Raw genomic sequence first — 26,452 nt, 5'->3', positions numbered from 1 at the left:
CTATGCCAATAGACTATGCGTTACTAACTCACTACATGAGAAAGTAATGTATGAATCTCATGCTCCTCCTTATGCGGGGCATAGAGGGATTCAGTCTACCCTAAAGGGAATTGAAACATATTTCTATTGGCCTACCATGGAATTGAACATACAAGAGTATATTTCTAAATGTGTGGTATGCCAAAAGAAAAAATTTGATTATGGGAAGCAACCTGGACTGCTTCAACCCTTGCCAATCCCTAATTCACCATGGGAGAGCATATCCATGGATTTTATCTTTGGATTGCCTAAGTCGATCCATGGGAATACGAGAATATGGATGATAGTAGACAGGTTCAGTAAACAAGCTCATTTTACACCTGTCAAAAAGACTATCAAAGCCCATCAAATGGCAACCCTCTTCATTTCACAAATTTTCAAGTACCATGGCTTGTCAATGTCCATAGTGTCGGATAGAGATCCTAGAATGACAAGTAATTTTTGGAAGGGTCTCTTTGAGAATTTAGAGACAAGGCTAAACTTCTCTTCGGCCTATCATCCACAAACGGATGGCCAAAGTGAAATAGCTAACCTAACAATTCTCGATCTACTAAAAGCCTATGTAACGGAAGTAGATCAAAGATCCCAATGAGAGAAGTACTTACCCTTATTGAAGTATGCTTACAATAAAACTGTACATACTTCCACAGGAAAAGCACATTTCAAGGTAATTGAGGGAAGATCAAAAAGTCCCTTGCTACTTAAGGTACATGGGAAGATCTTCGCTACAGATGAGTATAGCCGAGACCTACAAGAATCTTTTCAAAAGATTAAGGATGCTATCTCTATCTCACAACAAAGGCAAAAGACTGCTGCCTACAAGCACAGAAGAGCCAAACCCTTTAAAGAAAATGAATGGATCTTATTAAAATTTCCCAAGACTCGATAAGGCACACAACGGGCAAGAATCCTACGGGACACCAAAAGTACTATGCTAAACTAGCAAAAAGATACTACGGTCCCTTCCAGATTCTTAGGCCAATCAATGAGATGGCCTACCAACTCAAGTTGCCCAATCATAAGCTCATACACAAAGCTTCCCATGTGAGCCTATTAAATCCTTACAAAGGCGAGCCATCTCAAGAACCAACTATAGAAGACCCACCGGAGATCGAGGACCAAGAGGAGGTGTTGCAGCCCGAGTCCATTCTGCGACATGAAGACAAGGTATTAAGAGGTGGTAAGACTATCCGACGATATCTTATTAAGTTTAAGAATTATCCTTTTGAAGATGCTAGATGGATGCAAGGCATACAATTAAAGGATAACATAAACCTAGTTAATGCTTACAATGCTTCCCAAGAGTAAGCAAATGTACAAAATGTTAAAAATGAACAAAGTTTTTGTCTTATAAGACTCTCTTTTTCTTTATTGTGCACAAAAATGAAGTAGTATGCATGCTTAGGTCAAGTTTGCGGGGACGACGTCTCACAAACACCAAGTAGAGCTTGTCACTCTACTATGGAAGATTGATAGGACTAATGTGCAAGCATGATTACGGTAGTCTCAGGCTCTCAAGCGCCAAATGGACTAGTCATCCATTGTGGAATGATGACGTATGGTAACATAGGGATCCTCTACCCGCTAAGAAAAGGACTAATGAATATGCTTTATCTTCTCTACCCCATAGTCGAGGACGACTATGCTTTCAAGAGAGAGGTAATGTGATAATAATCAATATCTAATACTCATCTGCAAATGAGCCATGTGCAACAATGGGCTTAAAAGACCTTAAGGTTCAGCCCATTAAGACTTCCAAAATGCTAAGGTTCCAAAATTCAAAGGTTGTGTTCAAAGGTCAAGCATGGGGGAAATTGGATGCTTTGTGTGTGTCCCAAAAGTCTTTATCAATCCCTACATAGGAGGGGGCGAGCCTTGGGAGTAAGGGATGAGAGAGAAACTCACACACACACACACACACACACACACAAGCTCCCTTTACACAAAGGGAATGAAGGACACATGTCAACTCCCTAGCCCAGATGCCCACAAGGTGTACCCAATTCCTATATGATGGCCTTGGAGGTGGACCACTGAGAATTAGGGTAAAGTAAATCTAGTTTAGTTAATTTAAAAATACTTAATAAAAGAACCAATGAGAAATTAGGCTCTTTAGAAGACTTGGACAGTCTATCAAGGGATCCAATGAGCATTCAGTAGCCCAAAGGCTTGCCTGATTCTTATTGGATAGGAGGCAAAGTGGTCCAATGAGAGTTGAGTTGCATTTATTAATTACATAAAGCTCTCACAAAAGGGAAAAGGGGGACACATGTCAGAAGGCTATCACTTATACTGCTTAATAATCAAATAGCAAGAGGGGTCGACCAAGAAAGAGAGGGGGCTTATTTTCGCAAGGCATTATCTCACACACTCACACAATCTCATGTGTGAAGTAAAGAAGACTCTCTCTCCTTCTCAAGCTTTAATGGAAAGCTTACCACCTACTCCAAGCTTGTGAGAAGGGAGGCTTTGTGATGCAAATCCAACCAAGAGCCAAGCTTCAATGCATGCTCATCTCCTCTACCATGGTAATTACTAAGCTAAGCTATGCTAATATGAGTGATTATGTGAGGAGATATACATCTTTCTCGTAAGAGTACTTTCTTTCTTTCTCTCTCTCAATCTACTCTCATACCCTGCTAGCTCTCACCATCTTCGAAGGTGTGCAAGGTCTTGGGTTTGAGACCGTGGAGAGATCTAATGTTGTGTTTGACAAGTGTTATCTTAGTGCATGAAGCTTTCATCTTCATTGCACTAGCTAGTCTTGAAGGAACACAAAGAATGTATTGTACAATGTCTCTCTTGATGGGAGAAACCATAATACAAAGCCTTTTGGAGGGGGGACCGGCTCCATGTAAATCTGGTCCTCAACTATCGTCAATAGCTTAATTTCTCTCTTTTGAAAGTGACACTCACTGACATCTTATTCTTTTCTGATATAAGAATAAATCCATGAGAGTATAGTGTGTCCGGCCAACCATATTGGTCGTTATCCCAACACCAAGCTGTAAGATGACTAAAATTGGTTTTATTGAAAGTCACCATCACCTTACAATTTTTTCTTGATGGTTAGCCTAGATTGGGAATTCTTGGAGCTAAACCCATACATGCAAGAGAAATACAAGATGGAAGATATCTTTTAAATTTTTTCTACTTATCATCCGAAAGTGGTCTAAGAGTCAAGTTGTCAGTTTGTCAAGTGTAAAACTAGCTGCCTTGCATGTTGAGTGAAAGTTTGGTAGTCCAACAAGAGGATGGTGAGCTAGGGTTTATGTTTGGTATGCAAAGTGGGACAGGTTTTGGGGTCTAGATGGCTAGACCACTTTGGGACTACAATTATTTTAGATTAGACATAGTGCAATAATAATATTCAGATGGGTAACCTCTCATGTCCAAAAACTGCAATGCTGAATTACGCATCCTTCCCAAGTTCGTTACAATTACTTACATTAAATCTTAGTCATGCTAACTATAGTCACAACACAGATATTATTGAAAAAGATCTAGTCACATCACAATAGGGTCAGGGTCTAGGATAGAGGATGGCGCCACAAATTAGTATGGTGATTTGCTTAAAAGCCATCGGACGTTGTAGTTATGAGAGGGAACCTACAATTCATAATTGAGGATGATGGGAGTTTTAAAGTGAGCCTTTCGTTGGCACTATCGTTAAGGAAGGGTCTAAGGGGAGGAAATTTGTCCCTAGGGCCATAGGGGCTTTGGCCAATGAAAAACTGGCGTGAGGTTGTTTATTTTGTATGGCTTGCATGCAAGGAATTTACTAATTCTGGGGTCAACGAGGTAGAATTTGGACGTGTGAAGTATAATCGATCAACGGTGACTTCTCGCGTTCTACAACTCTTCTCCTCCGTCAAACCATCTTGTCACCAAGCTCTTCGATCTTGCGCAGGATTTAATTTTTGTATTGTGCCACTATGGGCAGTGCCCTCGTCTCCTTTAGACGACTTTGTTTCTTCTCCCTTTAATTGATAGATCTAACAATTTTAGAGAGCTTCCAAACATCTCTAAAAGCAACCGTAGAAGGCTCTCAAAAATGGGAGTTGTGTCAACGAGTGATAGTAGTTGGAAGAGTCATAGCCTATGTGTTCAAATGTGGAGGGTTCAACACCCCTTGTTGACTATTCTTCTAGCCCTTAAGCATGTCTCCTGTGTGGTTTGGCCAACCTTATCCGGCCCCGAAGACTCACCTTAAGATCGAACTACCTCCACCTGGTAATTCTATACTTGAAAAAGAGGAGGATCTGCTCCATACCACTTTCTAGTTTTGAAACACTGTTGGCCACAGATATTATGGTGGTAACCTGTGAAAACTGCTCGAAAACATTCTGTATCCCTTACACCCTTTTCCTTTTGTACCCCACAACTTTGAAATTACAACCTTATCCGACCCCAAAGACTCCCCTTAAGATCGAGCTACCTCCACCTGGTAATTCTATACTTGAAAAAGAGGAGGATCTGCTCCATACCACTTTCTAGTTTTGAAACACTGTTGGCCACAGATATTTTGGTGGTAACCTGTGAAAACTGCTCGAAAACATTCTATACCCCTTACACCCTTTTTTTTATACCCCACAACTTTGAAATTACACACCCCCCACCCGGCCCCCCCCCCCCCCCACAACTTTGAAATTACAACCTTATCCGACCCCAAAGACTCCCCTTAAGATCGAGCTACCTCCACCTGGTAATTCTATACTTGAAAAAGAGGAGGATCTGCTCCATACCACTTTCTAGTTTTGAAACACTGTTGGCCACAGATATTTTGGTGGTAACCTGTGAAAACTGCTCGAAAACATTCTATACCCCTTACACCCTTTTTTTTATACCCCACAACTTTGAAATTACACACCCCCCACCCCCCCCCCCCCCCCCCCCCCCCCCCCCCCCCCCCAAACACTCGTAGGTGCAAGCAGCCCAACTTGGTGGTTACCCAGGTGCTGTGACCACTTCCCGCATCAAAGTAACACCATTGGTCCATTGGCCTGCAGGACCCTCGCTTAAACAACAACGCCACCTTGTAAATCTACAGATGCACGAAATACCGGGGGGGGGGGGGGGGGGGGGGTTATGGACTCTAGGCTCTGCACTAAATTTTTCACACATAAAGCAAGGGTTTTGCTTACATCTCATACTGCTGCAACCTCCTGGGGTGCCATGATCACAAGATATGTCCCAGCATGAAGAAGATGACGAAACTCTTGAAATGGAGTGTTTCAAGAAAGCTCTTGGCTATTTTCAATGGATTCAAAGACAGGGGTTCCCCTTCAGATGATACACCTATGTTCCGCATATCAGATTGCAGAGTTCGGAGCATTGAGTTCAATATACATCCAGCAAAGGAAGGATAAGGTAGCTACAGCCTGTTTTTCAATCAAATGCAAAGTGAGAGCTTCTCTTCCATTGAGTTGAATTCTCTTCGGATGCATTTACCATGGTCTAAACTACCTTAGAATGTATCCATTAAAAAAAAAAAGCAAGAGAAAGATCATATACTGCATCGATTAAGATGAGCTACGGGTTATCCCCCCCCCCCCCCCCCCCCCCCCCCCCCCCCGTGGATATAGATGTTGCGGAAAAATTGTGGATACAATGATTTCCAAACTCCTCCCAACACCACAATTTTACTTATCTGAGTTTTTGCCATAATAGCCTACAAAACTTATGCCCAGTGAATTGTTCCTATGAACATAAGATCATGAGAGGAGAAATATGAATAAATCTCTGCCCATTCTTTTTCACCCATCAGTTCAGACTTTCACTAGAGCAATCAGCTCAACGCTTTATTTACAAAGCTGATGCACATCTACAACACCAAATGTTTCCTCAATGAACAACCTGCAATGTTGCAGGGATCAACCAAAAAAACAATCAGGAATGTGCACTGCTCCTTAAACTGTCCACTCTTTGTTCAATTGTTAAACTTTTCCATCTGCTCACAAAAAAAAAAAAAAAGCCACTCAAAATCTTTCTAACATGAGCAAACTATGCACAATAAAATGCCACAGCAATGAAATCAAGCATGCACAGGCCATGAGTTAAGGGTATGATGATAGTGTATAATCAATCAGCTAAACCAAGCCGACTCCAAATGAGTAGGCAGAAATGCAGAAAATTAAGCTGCAAAAACTTTTTGCAGAGATCATCCATCCCACAGGTAGACAACCTCACTAAACATTACAAGAGGAATGAAATGCCGCACAAATGGTCAGGATGAATTTCACAGACATGAATCAGTACCTGAATTCCATAAGATAGTAGTTGCTGCAATCATGGCAGCCACTACATAGGGGTCCATGTTGGAAGCTGGACGCCTATCTTCAAAATAGCCTGTGTACTCAGTTCGAATAAAACTAATTACTATGTTGAAAAGAGGAAGCGTTCACTTATTAATCTCTAAGGATATTTAGAGCCCGAAAAAAAATCAAATAAGTTCACTAACTCACCTTTGTTCTCTTTCTCTGTATCCCTTCCAACTCGAACAGATGCACCACGATTAGCAACTCCCTGAGAAAATGAGTATTAGGATCCAGCTGAAGCAACTGACTTCATTATATCAAAGAGGATGTCGTAAAGAGATAATACAATTGGAAAATGTGGGCTTTTGCTATATGTTACAACTCTTAAAAGTAACTGAAAATAAAATGCCGTGTCTAGAAGTCAAATCATAGTGGAAAGCACCGTTAAAACCTTTCTGACACGTGAATTTTCAAGCAGGGCTGCATAAAGCAAGATGTTTAGACATCAACAATTCAGGCCAGCACTTGGTTCTTAACTCATCTAAGCTGACAAAAAGCAGAGATCATTTTACGAGGGGATCCACTCTACCGTTCCCAAGTAAGGCACAGGTTGTTGCTGATAAGAAGCACAAACTGTCTTTCTATGTACGCCTACTTACATTGCATCAGATATAAAATAAAAAGTTACTTTTCAGTTTCTTGGTATTATGAAATGAAAAGCTTACCCATGAAAAAGTGTTAATATCTGCTGTCTCATGCTTTCCCGTTAGCCTCCTCTCATTGCCTTTACCATAGGCAGATATATGTTCCTTGTGCCTCAGCCTCAGCTTTTCAATGGCTTTCTTAATCACCTCATATCCACCATCTTCCCTCATACTCTTTGTACTGGAAAAACCATGACAAAATAGGTGATCGGCTCTTGTATGATTCAACCAATCATTCATGTGTGCCCAAGTAAGTGCAGCAGTACAGATATGAAGTATATCAGAGTATCATCAGTTTAGTGCTTCCCCGACCTGTAGTTTGTGTGGCATCCAGCTCCATTCCAATCACCCTGAGAGAAAACACAATGTTAGTTCTTCGTTGAAAACTGTTTGTTTTGAAATGAAGCATCTTGATTTTGGACATAGCTACCTGCATTGGTTTAGGGTCAAGGCTGAGTTGAACATCTGCAATTTCAGTTATTCTCTGTAGATTGCATTTACATCAATTTGTTAATGATAATCAATGAAACCATATCTTCTCAAAGGAAAGAGTTCTGATGGATAAGTGTTATATATCATGGAATTCTATGCTCACCTCAAGGATATACCTAGCGCACCAAAGTTCATCAGCTGCAGAAATTCCAACAGCAGGCCCAACTTGAAATTCCCACTGCAGGCCACAAGTGCAACAAACCAGGAAATTCAGTACTAATGGCTCCAAAAACATCCTTCCACCTACAGGCACTAAGTTACTAGGATCCCCACCAAGGCAATTAAGAGCATTAACAGGTATAAGAAAAATTTCTGTCTCTGATCTAGTCAAATGACGAACGAACCATCCAACACACTGCTAACCTGGAAAAAATGTTTCTTTTGGCTCTTTCACTAGACAGCCATAAGATTTTAACGGAATCTAACTCCTAAGACCCCTTTCTTCTTTCTTCCTTCCTCCATCCACATGCCATTCTCTACCCCATCAAACCCAAACAGAGCTTCACTACGCTCTTGAACTTGAGTTAGCAGTAACCTGGACTGCTAACTAGCTTAAGCACTACCTAACTGCTGTTCAAAGCAAGCCACTATAAATACCAAACAGTGCAAACTAAATGAGAAGCCCTCCATTGGTTCAAAGGCTATGTATGGCTTACTACCTTAAACACTAGAGTGTAAAACCATGTTCACAGTTTTCATGGTACATGTTAGAAAGAAATTGTCATCTCACCTGGCCAGGCATGACTTCGCCATTGATGCCACTAATGTTAATCCCAGCATAAAGGCAAGCCTTGTAGTGTGCGTTCACAATGTCGCGACCATAAGCTTTCTCAGCCCCTGTACCACAATAGTAAGGGCCCTGCAACACAAAGATTCAGGAACTCTGAGAGTTGACCTCAAGACTAGAGAATCAAAGTTCACTGATTGCCATCATGCTGTTACCTGAGGACCTGGATAACCACCAATGGGCCATCCCAAGGGCCAGTTCACATCTTTTTGCAGCAACGTGTACTCCTGCTCAAGACCAAACCTGTAGTCACAGACGATAAAGTAATGTGTCATTAATATAAGAAGATGCTAATTTGTGAGTAGTTGAGGTACAGCGAGTGAGAGTGAACAACCATACCATGGCACTTCCTCTACCACTTTAGGATCAGAGAAGACTTTAGCAGCTTCAGCTCTCTTATTGGTGGGAATAGGTTCTCCAGCAGGAGTGTAAGCGTCGCAAATAACCTACAGTATGGGACCTCGGATGAACAAACTTATAGGATGAACAAACTTATACAGACACTGCGCAAAATTAGGCATAGTTGAAGGTAGGACTTACCAATATGTTGTCACCTTTACGAAAGGGGTCCTTGAAAATAGCTTGGGGACTGTATTGTAAAACAACCAAAAGAGCTCTCTCTCTCTCTCTCTCTCTCTCTCTCTCTCTCTCGCACACACACAGAAACACAGACACAAACGCACACATTGCATAGATCAGAAATTGAAAAGGTTGCTCAGACCAATGCAAGAATGATGGACAAAGAAATGTCTCATTTGCATGCGCTTCCAACATGGATTTATACTATTTCATTGAAGTCTCTTCAGTAAAACCCAGTGTATGTACGCACAATAAAATCACTTCACTGTCCTCCCCCGGGGCCTGTCCTGTGCTAGAGCCATCATAGTTCCACTTAGGAAGCTGCTTGGGGTCTGAGACGGGAGCAGGAAGAGTCTGTAAAACCAGACGATCGTAAATGAAAAAGAAACGACATCACATTGATGTACCAACATTCTGCTTATCAGATCAAATTGAGACTAAAATGCATCCAATTACCCTGGCTTTGCTGCGCATGTCCATGCCTGACCCGCCAATCCTGCAAAATAGTCAACGGGGCTCAAAGCCTGATTTTTGCAGCATTAATTGTGTGGAGGAGGAAGGAAGCGCGACCAAGTGCACACGAGAGATGGAAAAAAGGAAGAAAAAGAGGCCCGTCCTTGCAAACAAAAAAGGCATGCAGAAATAACGAGGGGGTTCACACGTATCCAAAGAATTGTGAACACAGCAAGAACACGCAGAGGAGGTCTAGAATGCGCAAAGAGATCGGAAAAGAAGAACAATTACAGAGGTGCTCACGCGTACATACACACAATAACAAGACACTGCGAGCTCACAAATGACGCACGTTTATCCCTGCATGTCCACATTCTTCGCTCTCCCTGCATTGTTTAGTCCTCTCTGTGTGAGCTTGAAGACAATGTAGGTGCTCACAAGGGAGCAAGAAAGTTTTCCTCAGCATGCATTAGAGTCTTCATATCGGAGGGAGACGTAGAGACAGAGAGGTTTGCATGCGGACACACGTACAGACGAAGCGCAGAAGCATACCATATGTACTCGGCGATAATCTTCGAGGTGTGATCGGAGAGGTTGAGGCTGAGGAGCTCCTCCAAAGCCATTGCTACAAGCGCTGCTTCTTGGGAGAGCTAACGAGAAACGTGGCCGGCCGCAAAGCAATACTGAAGGCGTCGAATCCTTAAAAGTTGGGCCCTTGGCCTCTCAAATTTTGCAGGGCCAGCGAGCACCCTTCCTCTCTTAAGGCTCTTATCCGTTGCTTTGCCACCCCTTAAGGAGACCATTTGTTTGGTGGTTGGATAAGGTTTCCACACCTCTAAAATTGAGCGCTCTCCATTCCCTTTCTCCAAATTCTAAACTTAAGGTTGGTTTGAGACTACCCAAAGCAAAAACTTGGAAGTCTAGTGAGTGGCCAATTTGGGAGGTGCCAACCTACACCCAAGTGCTACAGGGCTTGAGGGTGGACATTGCTTTCTTCTCACGGGGGGAACATTGCTTTAGAGAACTTGAGGATCCATAAGAAGAGCACACGTCCTACTATAACTGAGAGGTTGCCTTGCTAGACATGTGGTTGTACAAGCCTCTGGCTCTTCTGGACATTGCTTCTCATAGGGGGGACATTGCTTCAAGAGCTTGTGGACCCACAAGAAGAGCATACGTCCTCCTATGACTGAGAGGTTGCCTTGCTAGACATGTGGTTGTGCCTCTGGCTCTTCTGAAGGAGCGTAACTCCGAGTTCAATCAATGTAGCAATACAACTCCTCTCTCTCTCTCTCTCTCTCTCTCTCTCTCTCTCTCTCTCTCACACACACACACACACATAGCTTAGATAGAATTAAGTCCACCTTATTGGCATTGCTTGTATGGAGCTCATAAAAAGAAAAAGATTGATAAGCCTTGGGCTACAATGACAGCCTCAATGGTCTTAGCTGTCACTTTTAAGTGCCTTGCACTACTCAAAACTGTCATTGATACAACACAATTCGACTTTGTCATACAAAAAAAGTGAAGTTGTATCTCAAGAACGACAATTCCCTAGCCCTTGGTGCCTTGGCATAGATCCTAAGTCAACAAGCAAAGCATTGGCATGGGATAGAAGCCTTGCTTCCCGTTATGGTCTTCGAAGCATCTTGCTTTGCATGTTATGATTCTGTCCAAATTTAAGGTTAAAAACACATATCAATCAGTAAAACCTTGAAATGTTCCATCCTTGTCACCGATCTTGAGATGGTATTGAAGCTTAGACTCCCTATTGAATCCCTCCTGGTTCAAGTGTCTAAGCTTCGTATCAGGCTTGTAGTTGTGGATTCGGAAGTAACTTATGTTGAATTTGGCTCATAGTCATGGATTTTGATATACATAGAGCTTGTTCTATGTACCTCGTAAGTCCCTTGGCTTGGTTCATGCTGGCACCCATTGGATAACCGGTTTGTATGCCTCTGCTGACTTATCCCTACTTCTGCCTTTAAAAGGACATGGGACTGAGCAAGCTTGACTACAATAAAAAGGCCCTTGATAGCAGAGAGAGGATACATCGAAGACCAAGATGTGAGCCAATAAAATCTATAGAAACTTAATACAAAAGCCATGCTTGAGTAGCCTTGTACAGAGCCTTGCTCCTTATCCCAAACATGACCACATGCATTGCAGGCATCCTAGCAGAGTTAAAGAAAAGTGACCAAGCCTGAGAAGAGCTTCCCTACCTTCCCATGCTTGCATGCATGCAAAAATAATCCCGCAACATTTTGCCATATGCTACAAATGGTGAACAAATTAAAAGATAAAAATCTAAAAGTACTTGCTTACCAACTTTGGAAACTACTTGAATCCATCTTTGATTAAATCGAAGTCGAAGTCTTGCTCCTAAAACTAATCGGTGGAAGACGCTTTCTCGTCGTTACATTGTCGTCTTGCCTCGTAACCTTTACATGATGCATTTTAAATTGAGCTCCAAAGTCAAGGGTGAAGTTTCTACCACTTCAACTGGATTGTTAGACGATGGAAAACGGAAGATCGTGGGAGTCAATTGGCCTTGCCGCATACATTTCCCCTTGCCGAAGTTGTGAGGCACTTGTCAAGAACTGTGCTTTGTCTTAGACTCTGTGGTGCGAAAGGTCTCTAGTGTACTAGGGTTGTCACTGACCTCATTGATTATGTCAGTCTGAAGCCTAGCTCATGGCTATAAATTGAGTTGTCTTGTACTCATCTTTCAAGTTAATTTGCATCTAGTTGTTGTTCTACTATGCATCTTTTGTTAAGCCATCAAACATTTGTTATTATTATTAGCATGATAACATGAAGGCCTTTCCATTTTACCCTCCCCAATCCTAACAAGTCGTATCAGAGCTTTGGTCATTAGGGTGAGTTTAATCTCTCTTCTCTATAATTATCTTTCTCTAATTCCTAATCAGCACTTGATTAACTAGAGTGGGCACGCTCTTGTCTCTTGAGCCACTACCCTTGTAGTTGATTAGGAGTTCCATTAGTGCTGGTTAATTGCATTTAGGATCTTCACTAAGCTCATGAGTTGAGCATTTCTTAATCTTTTGATTAGTGTCTTTTGCTTAACAAGAGCACTTACTTAGTAAGTGTGTTCTCCCTCTAGTGGAGACTCTTTGTTAAGAGCACTTGAGTAGTGATTAGTGTATAGACTTTTTGCACTTGCATTCACTTAAGCATCCTCTCCCAATCTTTGCATCTTTTGCTTTCGCATCTATCCATAAGATCTCTAATTGGGCATGTTTTGAATCTTTCAAAACTTGTATAGTGGTCATTGTGAGGAGGAGGCTTTGCTAATGAATGAGCAAGGCCAAATTAGCACCCATAGCCACATTATGTGATCATGGTGTTATTAGAAGCAAAAGTGCCAAAAGTTATAGCTTACAAGGCATAAACCAAATCCCAAAAAATCCAAAATCCCAAAGGAGGCTATGGTGCTTTCTTGGCCATGACCACTAACCTGCACAATCTAATAATCATCACCATCATCCTCAAGAGCTAGTGAGGATGAAGCAAATCATCCATAGCCACGATATGATTAGCAAGGTGAAGGTGGGAGTTGTAAGCTATATTGGTGTTCCTACATTTGACCTACACATTATCATCATCGTCCTTAGCTGTAGCTTGCTAGTAACACAAATTTAAGCGGTAACATGCATCGCGAATGCCCTTCAAGCAAGCATGTCACCCTCCCACTCATGATGATGAAGAAGAATTTTCTCATCATATTGTCGGAAAGCGGTTTGCAGCCTCCACTACTTCTTGCAAAAGATAGAGAGTAGGGTTTAACACTACTTCTTTCATCTTTTTTTTTTTTCACTTTCCATTGAAACCTAGTAAAACCGTCATCAATATGAAGAAGAGGGAGAGTGCCCATGATAAATACCATGCCTACTCTAAAGGGTTCGCAACCTTTAAAGAACTTCATGGGCATATGCAAACCCACCTAGAACAATCTTGGCAAAGTATCGTATAATCCTTCACCCACCATTCACTATCTCTCACAAAGCACCACATGTGGCCACACAACAAACATTTGTGGAAAAATCGGTGGAAACAGAGGAAGAAGAAAATGAAGGAGAATACATTGAGGAAGAAGAAGAAGAAGAAAAAGAAGAAGAATAGAAACAAGAAAAAATAAAAGAGGAAAAGAAGAGAACTGAAAAGGAAGAATCGATAAAAGTAGAAGCAAGAAGAAGAAGAGCATGGAGAAGAGGCAAAAGGAAAGGATGAGGAGAAAAACTATCATAAAGAAGAGGGAAATATCACAAAAAAATACAATGTTGAGTGAATAGAGCAGGTTGAATTGGCCATGTTGCTTGCTATGCTAGGAGTAGGTCTCTCTCCACCAGTTTTTTTTGTGCATCCACTGCTCACAATCAAGGGATTAATCACATAATAAATGTTAAACAAGAAAGGAGCGATGATGATATGTAGAGATTAGCTATTGATGAATTAGGAAACAAGAAGCTAATTAAGCATAAGTGCAACATTTGTCTAATGTGCTTCAACTCTGTATAGCCATTGCACTTGCCACCTCTTCAATCTCTCGTGATCATGACGCATGCAAGCATCATAGTCCATTAGTGTCAATGAGCAACACATCCCTAGAAACACTACCCCCAATGCTACTATCCCTCATTCGGCTTGCCTCCCTAAAAAGATCTCTTGGAGCGACACATTAATGCCTCCTAAGTACCCTCCCCATTAAGCCACCCTCTTAGGAGTTTTACAATCGAGAAGCCTCAATAAGTCTAGGCATCGGCTCCTTCCCTAGTTTCATGCTGCCAAGGCTACTAAGGGCAATTAAAAAATAGGCTCATAAGGTGTAGGGACGGGTCCAAGAATGTGTCTGAACAAAGGGACAAGGCATACATTTAGTGTTGTGTTGTGAGGGTGTAAACTAGGACTAGGGGTTTTGCTACTCCATTTCTAAGAAGCAAGGATACGAGCAACAGAAAAGAGGAAAACCTCTATCCATCATGATTGTGGTTGTAAGGGTCATACACTACAAGCCAGGTTGATAAATCAAAGGATTCTAATGGAACCTAATTCCTAAATCATAAGATAAAATCTCATTGATATACTTATGATCTATAAACAACGCCTTTTCCCCCACATTGAAGAGGCACATTCGCCATTCATAAATGCTAAATGTGATGTGAGACTTATGCTTAACTAACTAATATTTTTGTGAAAAGTACACAACTAATTGGGTCCACTCATCCGTAGACATAGTTCCGTTTGGATACTAGTCTCCCACTTTTCACATCACACACACCCGTTCTTCTTGTTTTTTAATGATTACCGCATGTATGTACAAACAGTGTTCCTTTATAACTTTTGGGCACAGGTTCTTTCATATAGCCCTTTGAACACAAGGATTAATGAAGACAATCCTATCTTTCAACAGTTGCCGCCGCTACCCGTGGACTTTCTCTATCTAACCATGAGAGCCTTTCCAAAGGATTTACTTATTCCCAAACCATGAATTGCGCATACTTTCCCAGTTGTTAACCGCAAGGGGCATCTCGCTATGAGCAAGGTATCTTGCTAATTGAAAGGCATCTTGCTAACCGCAAGAGAGCTTATAACCTCATCTTATTCTCCACTAATTGCGGAGTATCTCGCTAACAGCGAGGCATCTTGCTAACTATAAGGAACAAAAGATATTCCTTCATCAATTGTTCTCTTGAAATGATTCTTCAGACATGATCAACCAACTTTTAATATCAACCAACAACAATTTATCAAACATAGATAATTTATAAAATAAATCTTTCACTATTCTACAAAATCATATGCTTGTTTAACGTGATACAATCACGTTTCTTGGACGATTTAAGGAGAATTCTTAAACTTGACTTACCAGGTCAGCATGTATAACGATGTAGAATTATGAAACTATCTTATCGGATTAGCGACATGTTCGACTATCTTCCATGTTTGAGGGTGGAGTGCTTCAAATTCTCTCATAGTCGATACCTCCGCTTGAGCTACAATTGGAGTAGTTGATACCTTTGTTTGCATCTTCCTTATAGGTGGAACGACAAGAGCGTCCTTGGAGCTTCGTGTCACTCACTTCAGGGCCATCGAGAGAGAGAGAGAGAGAGAGAAGAGGAAAAGCTTTTCGTGAAAGAACACTTATGGATTCCTTTCTTGCTGACAAGATGGTGTTAAGTATGGAGCCTGATTTACCTTTGTAATTTTCTGTGCTAAAAGCGCACATTTGTAAGGCCCCCATTATGAGGAGAAGCCATCGTGCGTGAAAGAAAATCACTCACCGGAAACCAAAAATTTTCACGGACAAGAATCAGGGGCAACTTTAAAGGCCTCGGGGGCAGAGGCCCCCAAGACTTTTTTTTTCGCCGGAATAGTATGGCTAGACGGCGGCCGGAAAGTGGTCGGAAAACAACCAGTCGGTTGGCCGGTGGCCGGTAGTCAATGGCCGATGGCCGGTGGTCGGAAGTCAATGGCCGGTGGCCGGTGGCCGAATTCAAAAGCGGACTTGTCTTCTCAAGGGCGGCCACACATGGGCGGATTGGAGGGTCCGATTTGGACTTATTCGCACAAGGGCGGCTACACATGGTTGTCTCTCATAAGAGAGGGCAGCCCTTTTGGCCTATAAAAGAAGGCCATTTCTACACACATTTCATAGTGTGAAGTTGATGCAACAAGATGAGTGTCAGGTGGTGAGAGTGAAGCAAGGCGGGAGCTCCATTAAGGGTATAATCTCTTTGTAAACTACTTCTTGTTTTGAAGTACTAAAGCCATTGAGTGGCTGCTTTCCAGTGGACGTAGCCCACATTGGGTGAACCACGTATATCGTGTGTACTCTCTCTCTCTCTCTCTCTCTCTCTCTCTCTCTCTACTCTATAATCTCGTGTATATAAATCTGTCTCTCTCCATTAAGTAATCTACTCAATTATCTATTTAGCTACGTCTTATTTCCTAACAACTGGTATCAGAGCAAGGTTTGCTCGTAGCTAAATTATCTCAAGGAAAGGATTCCTTGAATTGAGTGGGAGTTATGGCGGAGGAAGGGAAGCTCAAGATTGAGAAGTTCAATGGCAAAAACTACCAACATTGGAAGATGCAGATTGAAGACTATCTCTACCAGAAGGACCTCTATTTGCCACTAGGCGGTCTTGCGAAGAAGCCCGCAACAATGGCAGATGAAGCATGGATTGTCCTTGATCGAAAGGCACTGGGAACAATCCGGTTAAGCTTGGCGTCAACGGTGGCCTTCAATGTTTCAGAGATGAAGACCACAGAGGACTTGATGAAGTCACTTGACGACTTCTACGAGAAACCATCGGCATCCAATAAGTAATTTCTTATGAAGCGCTTGTTCAATCTAAAGATGGCAGAGAATGGTTCAGTTGCAGAACACCTAAATGACTTTAACACAAACATAAGTCAACTTCGATCAGTGAAAATCAATTTCAATGACGAAGTGCGAGCTCTCCTTATACTATCATCTCTATCGGATAGTTGGGACAGCCTTGTGATGGCTGTAAGTAATTCTATCTCTGGCACAAATACTCTTAAGTTTGATGATGTTGTGGGTGTTCTCCTAAGCGAGGAAATGCGAAGGAGAATCACAGGAGAATCATCAAGTGCTGCACTATCAGTGGAAACGAGAGGAAGGCCTAAGGAGAGGTTCAAAAACCAAAAGGGTCGTGATCACTCAAGGCGGAGCAAGTCACGCACAAAGTCAGTTCTTGAATGTTGAAACTGCGGCAAGAAGGGCCACGTCAAGAAGGATTGCTGGTCCAAGAAGAAGAAGGAGACAGAGTCTCAAGACAACAAGCCAACATCGGAGGCCAATGTGGCAGGTAAAGTAGAGCAAGATGCTCTAATTCTCTCATTAGACAATGTGTCTAATTCCTGGATAGTAGATTCCGGGGCTTCATTCCATGCGACACCACACAAGCAACATTTCCAAGACTACACCAAAGGTAATTTTGGGTATGTATACTTGGGAGATGATGAAGCTTGTGAGATTGTCGGCAAAGGTACAGTTTCTGTCAAAACTGCTAACGAAAATGAATGGAAGCTTAAAGATGTTAGGCATGTTCCTTCTCTTCGCAAAAATTTGATCTCTACAAGACAATTGGACGATGAAGGTCACAACATTGCATTCGGAAACAAACGGTGGAAGATCTCAAAGGGATCTTTGGTGGTTGCCAAGGGTGAAAAAGTCGGTACACTTTACTTGTGTACTGTTAGCACGCAACCTTCAGCTTCTGCAGCAACTACATAAGTTGACAGTGCGGTGTGGCACTACCGACTTGGGCATATGAGTGAAAAGGAATGCAAATCCTTCAAACAAAGAAGCTTCTACCAGGTTTGAAAGAAGTGGACTTAGAGTTCTGTGAAGATTGTGTTTATGATAAACAAAAGAGGGTAAAATTTCAAAAATCAGGAAATGAAAGAAAAAATAAAAAACTTGAGTTGGTTCATTCTGATGTTTGGGGTCCTGCAAGTACACCATCACTTGGTGGCTCATTGTACTATGTAACATTCATAGACGATGCGACTAGAAAAACATGGGTTTATGTCATGAAGAATAAATCCGATGTATTTTCCATATTTCAAAGGTGGAAAGCCTTTGTGGAGAATGAAACAGGTACCAAGGTTAAATGCCTCAGATCTGACAATGGAGGCGAATATTGCAGCCAAGCTTTTGAAAGCTTTTGTGCTAGCAATGGCATTCGGAGGCAAAGGACAACCCCAAGGACACCTCAACAAAATGGGATTTCGGAAAGGATGAACAGAACAATCATGGAACGAGCACGAAGCATGCGGCTACATGCAGGCCTACCGCTTGAGCTTTGGGCAGAAGCTGTAAGTACGTCTCTGTACTTAATCAATCGGTCACCCTCAACGGCATTGGATGGGGGAGTCCCAGAAGAGGCATGGATAGGTAAACCGGTGAATTATGCATTTCTCAAAGTGTTTGGGTGTGAGGCTTTCATGCACATAGATAGAAGCCTAAGATCAAAGTTAGATGCAAAGTCCAAAAAGTGTTTCTTCATTGGCTATGGAGAAGGAGACTTTGGGTATCGCCTATGGAATCCTGAAGATGGTAAAATCTTAAGGAGTAGGGATGTAATTTTTAATGAACAAAATATGTACAAAGATTACTTGGAAAGAAAACAAACAAAAGAAACAGGTGATGAGTACATGGAGCTTGAGGACAGTGAAGACTCAAGGACTGCAAACGGTGACAATGTGCAACAACGTCAACCAAATGAGGAGCCTCAACCTATTCCCCGAAGATCTACAAGAGCAAGTAGACCTCCAGAAAGGTTTGTTCCTTCCTTCAACCATCTCTTAATCTCAGATTCTGGAGAGCCGGAATCATATGAAGAAGCTATGCAACATGAATCCAAAGAAGAATGGACGAAGAGCATGCAAGTGGAGATGGACTCACTACATCGCAACCAAACATGGGAGTTGGTTGAGTTGCCTAAAGGTAAGCGGGCACTTCAAAACAAATGGGTGTACAAGCTAAAGGAAGAAGAAGGTGGGAAGAAAAGGTACAAGTCTAGGCTTGTGGTAAAAGGTTTTTCTCAAAAGAAAGGTATTGACTTCAATGAAATATTTTCTCCTGTTGTAAAAATGAACTCAATTAGGCTTGTCTTAAGCCTTGTGGCTGCTCATGATCTAAATCTCGAGCAAATGGATGTAAATACGGCATTCCCTCACGGTGACTTAGAGGAGGAAATCTACATGCTTCAACCAAAGGGGTATGAAGTAAAAGGTAAGGAGAAAATGGTTTGCAGATTAAAGAAGAGCTTGTATGGTTTAAAGCAAGCATCAAGACAATGGTACTTGAAGTTTGATCGATGGATGTTGGATCATGGATTCACAAGATGCAACTCGGATCACTGCGTCTACATGGAGAATTTGCGAGATGGGAAATTCATCATCCTAATGTTGTATGTTGATGACATGTTGATTGCAAGTGCTAACATGCAGGACATCAAAGACCTAAAAGAGGAGCTGTCCAAATCTTTTTCAATGAAAGATTTAGGTGATGCAAAGAGGATACTTGGTATGAAAATATCAAGGGACAGGACGAAGAAGACAATAAAGCTATCTCAAGAAGATAACATCAAGAAGTTACTAGAAAGGTTTGCAATGCAAAATGCAAAACCAGTTTCTACACCTTTGGCTGGTCATTTTAAACTAATGAAGGATATGTGTCCAAAGATGCAAGAGGAGATAGCCTATATGTCTAAAGTTCCATATGATGCAGCGGTAGGTTCTCTAATGTATGCTATGGTCTAGACAAGGCCAGACATTGCACATGCAGTGGGAGTTGTGAGTAGGTTCATGGACAACCCAGGTAAAGAGCATTGGCAAGCTGTGAAGTGGATACTTAGGTATCTAAAAGAGACAACAACAAATGCTTTGTATTTTGGAGGAACTGATATTTTTCTAGAAGGGTATGCTGATGCAGATATGGCAGGTGACAAAGATACTCGAAGGAGCACTACTGGCTATGTGTTCACGGTTGGAGGCACAACAGTAAGATGGGCTTCAAAGCTGCAGAAAGTGGTTTCACTTTCTACCACGGAAGCAGAGTATGTAGCAATGACGAAGGCAAGCAAAGAAATTCTGTGGCTTCACAGATTCTTAGAAGAGCTTGGATTCAAACAAGACAATTGTGTCTTGTACAGTGATAGCCAAAGCACTATCCATCTTGCGAAGAACTCAGCCTTTCATTCAAGGACAAAGCACATTGAGGTGAGATATCACTTCATACACACTCTTTTGGAAGAGGGACAACTAAAGCTAGGAAAGGTGCATACAAGTGAAAATCCTGCAGACATGTTTACAAAGGTGGTCAACAAGGAGAAGTTGAGATTTTGCTCATCTTCAATCGGCATTCAAGGATAAGAAGCCAGAATGGAAAGATGTCACAGGTTTGGTTTAGAGATCAGTCTCCAAGTGGGAGATTGTTAAGTATGGAACCTGATTTACCTTTGTAATTTTCTGTGGTAAAAGCGCACATTTGTAAGGCCCCCATTATGAGGAGAAGCCATCGTGCGTGAAGAAAAATCACTCACCGGAAACCAAAAATTTTCACGGACAAGAATCAGGGGCAACTTTAAAGGCCTCGGGGACGGAGGCCCCCAAGACTTTTTTTCGCCGGAATATTCTTTTTCGCCGGAATATTATGGCCGGACGGCGGCCGAAAAGTGGTCGGAAAACAACCGGTCGGTTGGCTGGTGGCCGGTAGTCAATGGCCGATGGCCGGTGGTCGGAAGTCAATGGCCGGTGACCGGTGGCCGAATTCAATGGCCGGTGGCCGAATTCAAAAGCGGACTTGTCTTCTCAAGGGCGGCCACACATGGGCAGATTGGAGGGTCCGATTTGGACTTATTCGCACAAGGGCGGCTACACATGGCTGTGTCTCATAAGAGAGGGCAGCCCTTTTGGCCTATAAAAGGAGGCCATTTCTACACACATTTCATAGTGTGAAGTTGATGCAACAAGGTGAGTGTGAGGTGGTGAGAGTGAAGCAAGGCGGGAGCTCCATTAAGGGTATAATCCCTTTGTAAACTACTTCTTGTTTTGAAGTACTAAAGCCATTGAGTGGCTACTTTTCCGTGGACGTAGCCCACATTGGGTGAACCACATATATCGTGTGTACTCTCTCTCTCTCTCTCTCTCTACTCTATAATCTCGTGTATATAAATCTGTCTCTCTCCATTAAGTAATCTACTCAATTATCTATTTAGCTACGTCTTATTTCCTAACAGATGGCAAGAGAGAGAGAAAGAGAACTCAACAATCTGAGGGACAACACAATGGAGGTAGAGATGGAGATGGGTTGAGGGTGAGAGCTTGAGGGAGAGAGGTGGAGGGTGAGTGGTTAAGGGAGAGAACATACATCAGGCATCAAGGTAAGGGAGCTTCCGCTTGTGAGAACTTCTGTGTGTGTGTTGAAAGTGGGGGGTCTTTATATAGGCTCTCAAGGCCAAGAGAGAGTGCTAAGAATAGAAAAAAACAAGAAGAAAAGTTTGTGCATGATTGCATTCTTTTTTTTCGCACATGCATCTCGATGCGTGATTTTGAGACTCTAATTTTAGGAGAAGCTTGTGTAATTTGAGAAGGAGACGAAAAGAAGCACTAATCTTGACTTCTCTAAAAATACTTTTTCTTTGCTAAAAATAATCCTTATTTCCTAAAAACACTGTTTTTTTCCCCTAAAACTACTCCTTCTTTCCTAAAACTTAGCCAAAAGTTTCTTCTTCTTTCTTAAGGGTCAACTCTTACCTTCAATTATAGCTTCTAACCTTAGCAACTAATTCTTTCGAAGTGAGTAAGGGCCATAACTAATAGTCTTGGAGTCAGATTTTGGAATCGACCATTCCGTTAGAACTCTCTATGACTTAATAAAAATGTGACCACAAATACTTTTGCAAAATAATTAAAATAGTTTTTATTGATGAATCTTGGGTATGCTACAATCTCCCCAACTTAGGGATTTGAGATGTCCTTATCTCGAGAAAAAGTGAGGGTAGTCTCACTCTCGTTACCAACTCGTCCACTATTATGTCCAAATGGTGGTTTCCTTAGTCGGATTCTTGCTATTGCTACTCTATTAGTTAGATGTGGGCAACTGTTTTAACAATGTCCCAACTCTCCACATTCGAAGCATCAAACATCCAAACATGGAGGATTTTGCGCGTTAGTGGCATAAGATCTTTGTGATTGTCTATCATTAAAGCTCTGACTCTCTTCAAATCTTCTTATAATCCTTTTCTCCTTCATTAAAGGTTTAGCTCGTAGTAAAGCATCTTGTATAGTGGTAGGTTTTAGGGCTTCCAATTGCGAGCTAATTGGATCTCTTAAACCTTGACAGAAATGGGCTACATGCTGCTCTATAGTGATTGGCGGTGCCTAACATCTATACTTTGAGAAGTAATATTCCAAGGGTAAGTTGTATTATTTCAAGCTAAAGAACTCATTCATCTTTATCGCTTTGTGGGAAGAAGGTAAGTATCTTTCCTTCACAGCTTGTTTGACTTCCCTCCAACTATGGGAGTTTTCCAATACTCCTATGTCACGACAATGTTGTTTCCACCATAATTTTTCTTCCTCTGAAAGGCAAAACATTTATAGTATCGCTTGATTTGCAGGTGTAGTCCTTGCAACAGAGAAGTAATCATCCATAGCTTCAATCTATACTTCCGCATTCTTTTCAATATCATCAACTTCTCTTTTAAAAGAAGGTGGTTGCATTTGTTTGAGCAACAATTTTTGCTCCTGAATTTCTGTATAAGTGACATTGTTCTAAGGATTTTCCAAAGTAGGAGTGATTTGAGGATTCCCCTGAGTGTACGCATATGTTAACATCAATGTTTATAATAACTCAAAACACTTAGGTATTTTTCAAACTTAGACTTATCCAATCCACTAAAACCTCAATCGAATGACTTAACCAATCATCACTTATCCAATCCATTGAAGCTCAATCACATGAATTAACCAATCATTACTTATCCAATCCATCAAAACTCAATCTTATGACTTAACCAGTCATGGATTATCCAATCCACCAAAAACTCACTTACATCACTTAACTAATTAAACAATTTTTTGTGAAGAAGAAAAACAACTCAATCTCCCATTCACAAAGTCATCAAAATTTCATATAGGGGTATACAAAAATTCCTCAAAGATAAGAAAATAATAGACATTTCAACCATAACTGTGATACACATGGACTGGCATGTTGTAATATCTCTGCGGGCTGGGTAATGGATATAGAAAAGGATACACACAAGGTAGGCAATAAAAACTTTTAACCTAAGGCTTTGATACCAATTGTGAGGTCCCCAACCCAAAATATTGGAGCGACTTGATAGTTAGCTTTCCTTTATTCTCAAGTTCCATTCATGACACCCTACTCCATTTCCAAGAAGCAAAGATACGAGCAACAGAAGAGAAGGAGACCTCTATCCATCGTGATCGTGGTTGTAAAGGTCATACACCACAAGACACGTCGATAAATCAAAGGATTCTAATGGAAGCTAATTCCTATATCATAAAGATAAAATCTCATTCACATACTTAGGATCTATAAACAACACCTTTTTTTCCACATTTAAGAGGCATGTACATCATTCATAAATCATAAATGTTATGTGAGACTTATGCTTAACTAACTAATATACTTGTAAAAAGTACCTGACTAATCGGATCCATCCGTCCATAGATATAGTTTCGTTTGGATACTAGTCTCCCACTTTTCACACCTTACTCACCTGCTCGTCTTATTTTTCGAATTACTACTACATGTATGTACCAACACTTTTCTTTTGTTAATTTTGGGCACAGGTTCTTTCATACAGCCCTTCAAACATCATCAAAAAAATTCTTTTTCAAACAAGTCCTAATGCATACAATCCTATATTTCAACAGAACGAATTATTCACTTTTCTTATGAGTTTGCTGCTACCCATAAACTTTCTCTATCTAACCATTAGAGCCTTTGCAAAGGATTTATTTCTTCGCTAACCGCGAGTTAGGTCTTTGAGCGAGCTCAACAGAGCGAGCTTCTTTTTTTGGAGGGCCGCCCTCCCTACCTCCCCTTCCTCCTCTTGCCGCCCATGTGTTTCCTCCTCTTCCCTTGCTCCTCCTCCAACATCCTCCCTCTTCTCCACCTCCTCTCTCCATCTACTCCTCTAGCCGCCCTCCCTCCTCCTCCAACAATCGCCCTTCCTTCCTCAAGACTCGACTCTTCTTCCTCTCTCTTTCACTATCATTATATAATCTCTCTCTCTCTCTCTCTCTCTCTCTCTCTCTCTCTCCTTCCTTGCTTGCCCTCTCCACCCCCCCCTCTCTCTCCCCCCCATCGCCTCTCCCACTTTCCTCTCTCTGGTCCCCCCCCCCCCCCCCTCTCTCTCTCTCTCTCTCTCTCTCTCTCTCCGGCCCCTTCTCCCCTCTTCTCTTTCTCTTTGTCCCCCTATCTTTCTCTCCCCATCCCCTTCACCTCCTCTCTCTCTCTCTCTCTCTCTCTCTCTCTCTCTCTCTCTCTCTCTCTCTCAACCCTCCTCACAGGATAGATCTTTAAAGTCTCTTGGGATAGTTTCCTACGACGTTAAAATTCTCTTCTTCTTCTTCTTCTTCTCTCTTGCTCACTCTATCTCTCTCGGACTCACTCATTCACTCTCTCCCTTTGTCTCTCTCTCCCCTTCCTATCTCTCTCACTCTGGGACAAAGGGGAAGAAAATGGTGGGGTAGAGAGAGAGAGAGAGAGAGAGAGAGAGAGAGAGAGTGAGAGAGAGAGAGAGAGAGAGAGTTGGTGGGGGGGAGAGAAGAAGAGAGAGAGAGAGAGAGAGAGAGAGAGAGAGAGAGAGAGAGAGAGAGAGTTGGTGGTGGGGGGGGGGGAGAAGAAGAAGAGAGAGAGAGAGAGAGAGAGAGAGAGAGAGAGAGGGAAGAGGGTTGGTGTGGGGGCGAGAAGAGGAGATAGGGAGAGAGAAAGAGAGGGAAGGCACAGAGAGAGAGAGAGAGAGAGAGAGAGAGAGAGAGAGAGAGAGAGAGAGAGAGAGGGAGAGGGAGAGGGAGGGGAGGGGATGGGTGGATGGAGAGGAAGAGAATGGGGAAGAAGGGGAAAGAGAGGGGCTAGTGGAGAGAGAGAGAGGGAAGGGAGGGGCTGCGGAGGGGGGGGGGGATTGAGAGAGAGAGAGAGGAGTGAAAAGGATTTTATGCCCCCCCCCCCCCAAAAAAAAGATTTCTCTCAAGCTAAGCTAGTAAAGGAGCTTAAGCCAAAAAAAAGGCTTAAACTCTTTTTTACTCTTTTTTGCCTCTTTATCTGAAAAAAAAAGACAACGCTCTCCCCCTCTCTCCCTCTCACAATCCCCCCTCTCTCTTCTCTCTCCCTCTTTTCTTTCTGTCGGCCCCTCCCTTCCCCCCCCCCCCCCCCCCCCCCCCCAGAGAGCACCCTCCTCTCCATCGTTGGCCTCCCCCACGCGTGAAGGGCCGCCTTGTGGGGTGGTGTTAGATCTTAGTTTTGCCCGTTGCAAGTCCACATGCATTCACTCTCTGCTGACCTTGCTCTGCCTCATAGTACATTCTTGTAGCTCTACCTCGCAGTGCCTCACTGCTCTACCTTGCTCAGCCTCACAATTCAGCATCGTAGTTTTGTCCCGCTGCTTAGCCTTGCTCAACCTGATGTGCCTCCTTTTTTCCTTCGCACTCTCGACCCCAACCCACACTGCCACCACATACAACATCTTTTAGGTTTACACTAGTCTACACACACACTTTAGCTGGTGCTCCTATACTGCAAGACAACCAAAGAGAAGACTACAACCCCAAAAACCCTGTGAGGACATGGTCGAGATTTGCAGTTTTTGTGACAACTCGAAGCAAGCTTGGTTGTATTGAACACCTCCAAAAGGCCCCTCATTTGGGACATGGAAGAGAATCACAATCTTAAAGCTCTCATTAACGATCTCCAGGCATGATTTGACTAAATCATCATACTTACCAATAAGAGAGAGAGAGAGAGAGAGAGAGAGAGAGAGAGAGAGAGAGAGAGAGAGAGATTGTGATTTTATTATCGTCCTCGGAGGTCAATTATGACGTATGGGACCAATGTTACATGTGATATGTGTGTGGTTGATGAGTGATACTCGATGCTTCAAAATTCTGGTAATGAGAGTCGCAATGGAGAGCCCGCACTGTGGCTGGGAGAGGAAAGTGTGTAGGTCTAAGTCATGGCTGAAAATGTGAGGGAAGCAAGTTCGGATGTGACCAAAAGTTATGCACTCTAGTAGTGTGTGGTACTCAGACTCTCAAACTTGCAGTGAGCATAATGTGCACAATCGATTCTATTATTCTCCATTGCCCCAACGTCCTATCTCACATTAAAGAAGGTGGGAGCTAAGACGAATGCTTGCGATAGTGTGTATCACTGACAAGGGCATAATCTCAAGCATGTGTGTGTGTGTGTGTGAGAGAGAGAGAGAGAGAGAGAGAAGAGGGGGGGGGGGGGGGGGGGGGGGGGGGGGGGGGGGGGGGGGGGAGAGAGGGGGGGGGGGGAGGGGAGGGGGAGGGAGGGGTTCGGGGGGGGGACGGAGAGAGGAAAGAGGGAG

At 42.5% G+C, this 26,452-nt stretch overlaps 1 protein-coding gene across 1 annotated transcript; it reads right to left on the bottom strand.

The window, feature by feature from the left end:
• Positions 1–5,662: 5,662 nt before the first annotated feature.
• LOC147465585 (glutamine synthetase cytosolic isozyme) lies at positions 5,663–10,049 on the bottom strand. Its single transcript, XM_086520728.1, has 14 exons — positions 9,864–10,049; positions 9,315–9,354; positions 9,109–9,212; positions 8,820–8,868; positions 8,619–8,725; positions 8,435–8,522; positions 8,223–8,351; positions 7,596–7,670; positions 7,431–7,484; positions 7,313–7,350; positions 7,022–7,181; positions 6,504–6,564; positions 6,298–6,387; positions 5,663–5,989 (listed from the first exon to the last, which is right to left on the bottom strand). The coding sequence occupies exons 1-14, from the start codon at positions 9,932–9,934 to the stop codon at positions 5,976–5,978; spliced, it is 1,080 nt and encodes a 359-aa protein (XP_086376854.1). The 5' UTR covers positions 9,935–10,049; the 3' UTR covers positions 5,663–5,975.
• Between the last annotated feature and the right edge of the window lie 16,403 nt (positions 10,050–26,452).

This window comes from Adiantum capillus-veneris, chromosome 1, assembly GCF_014529385.1.
Source record: "Adiantum capillus-veneris isolate H3 chromosome 1, ASM1452938v2, whole genome shotgun sequence".
Taxonomy (NCBI): domain Eukaryota; kingdom Viridiplantae; phylum Streptophyta; class Polypodiopsida; order Polypodiales; family Pteridaceae; genus Adiantum; species Adiantum capillus-veneris.
Note: the sequence above shows the minus strand (reverse complement) of the source record. Positions and strands in the feature narration are given on the sequence as shown.

What these genes read in the sequence shown, in the direction of transcription:
- LOC147465585 (XM_086520728.1), bottom strand. Translation starts at nt 9,934, where the DNA reads ATGGCTTTGGAGGAGCTCCTCAGCCTCAACCTCTCCGATCACACCTCG. An exon ending in GTGGTAGAGGAAGTGCCATG is followed by an intron (nt 8,523 to 8,618) that starts GTATGGTTGTTC and finishes CTGTGACTACAG; the next exon opens with GTTTGGTCTTGAGCAGGAGT. An exon ending in GCGCTAGGTATATCCTTGAG is followed by an intron (nt 7,485 to 7,595) that starts GTGAGCATAGAA and finishes TGCAATCTACAG; the next exon opens with AGAATAACTGAAATTGCAGA.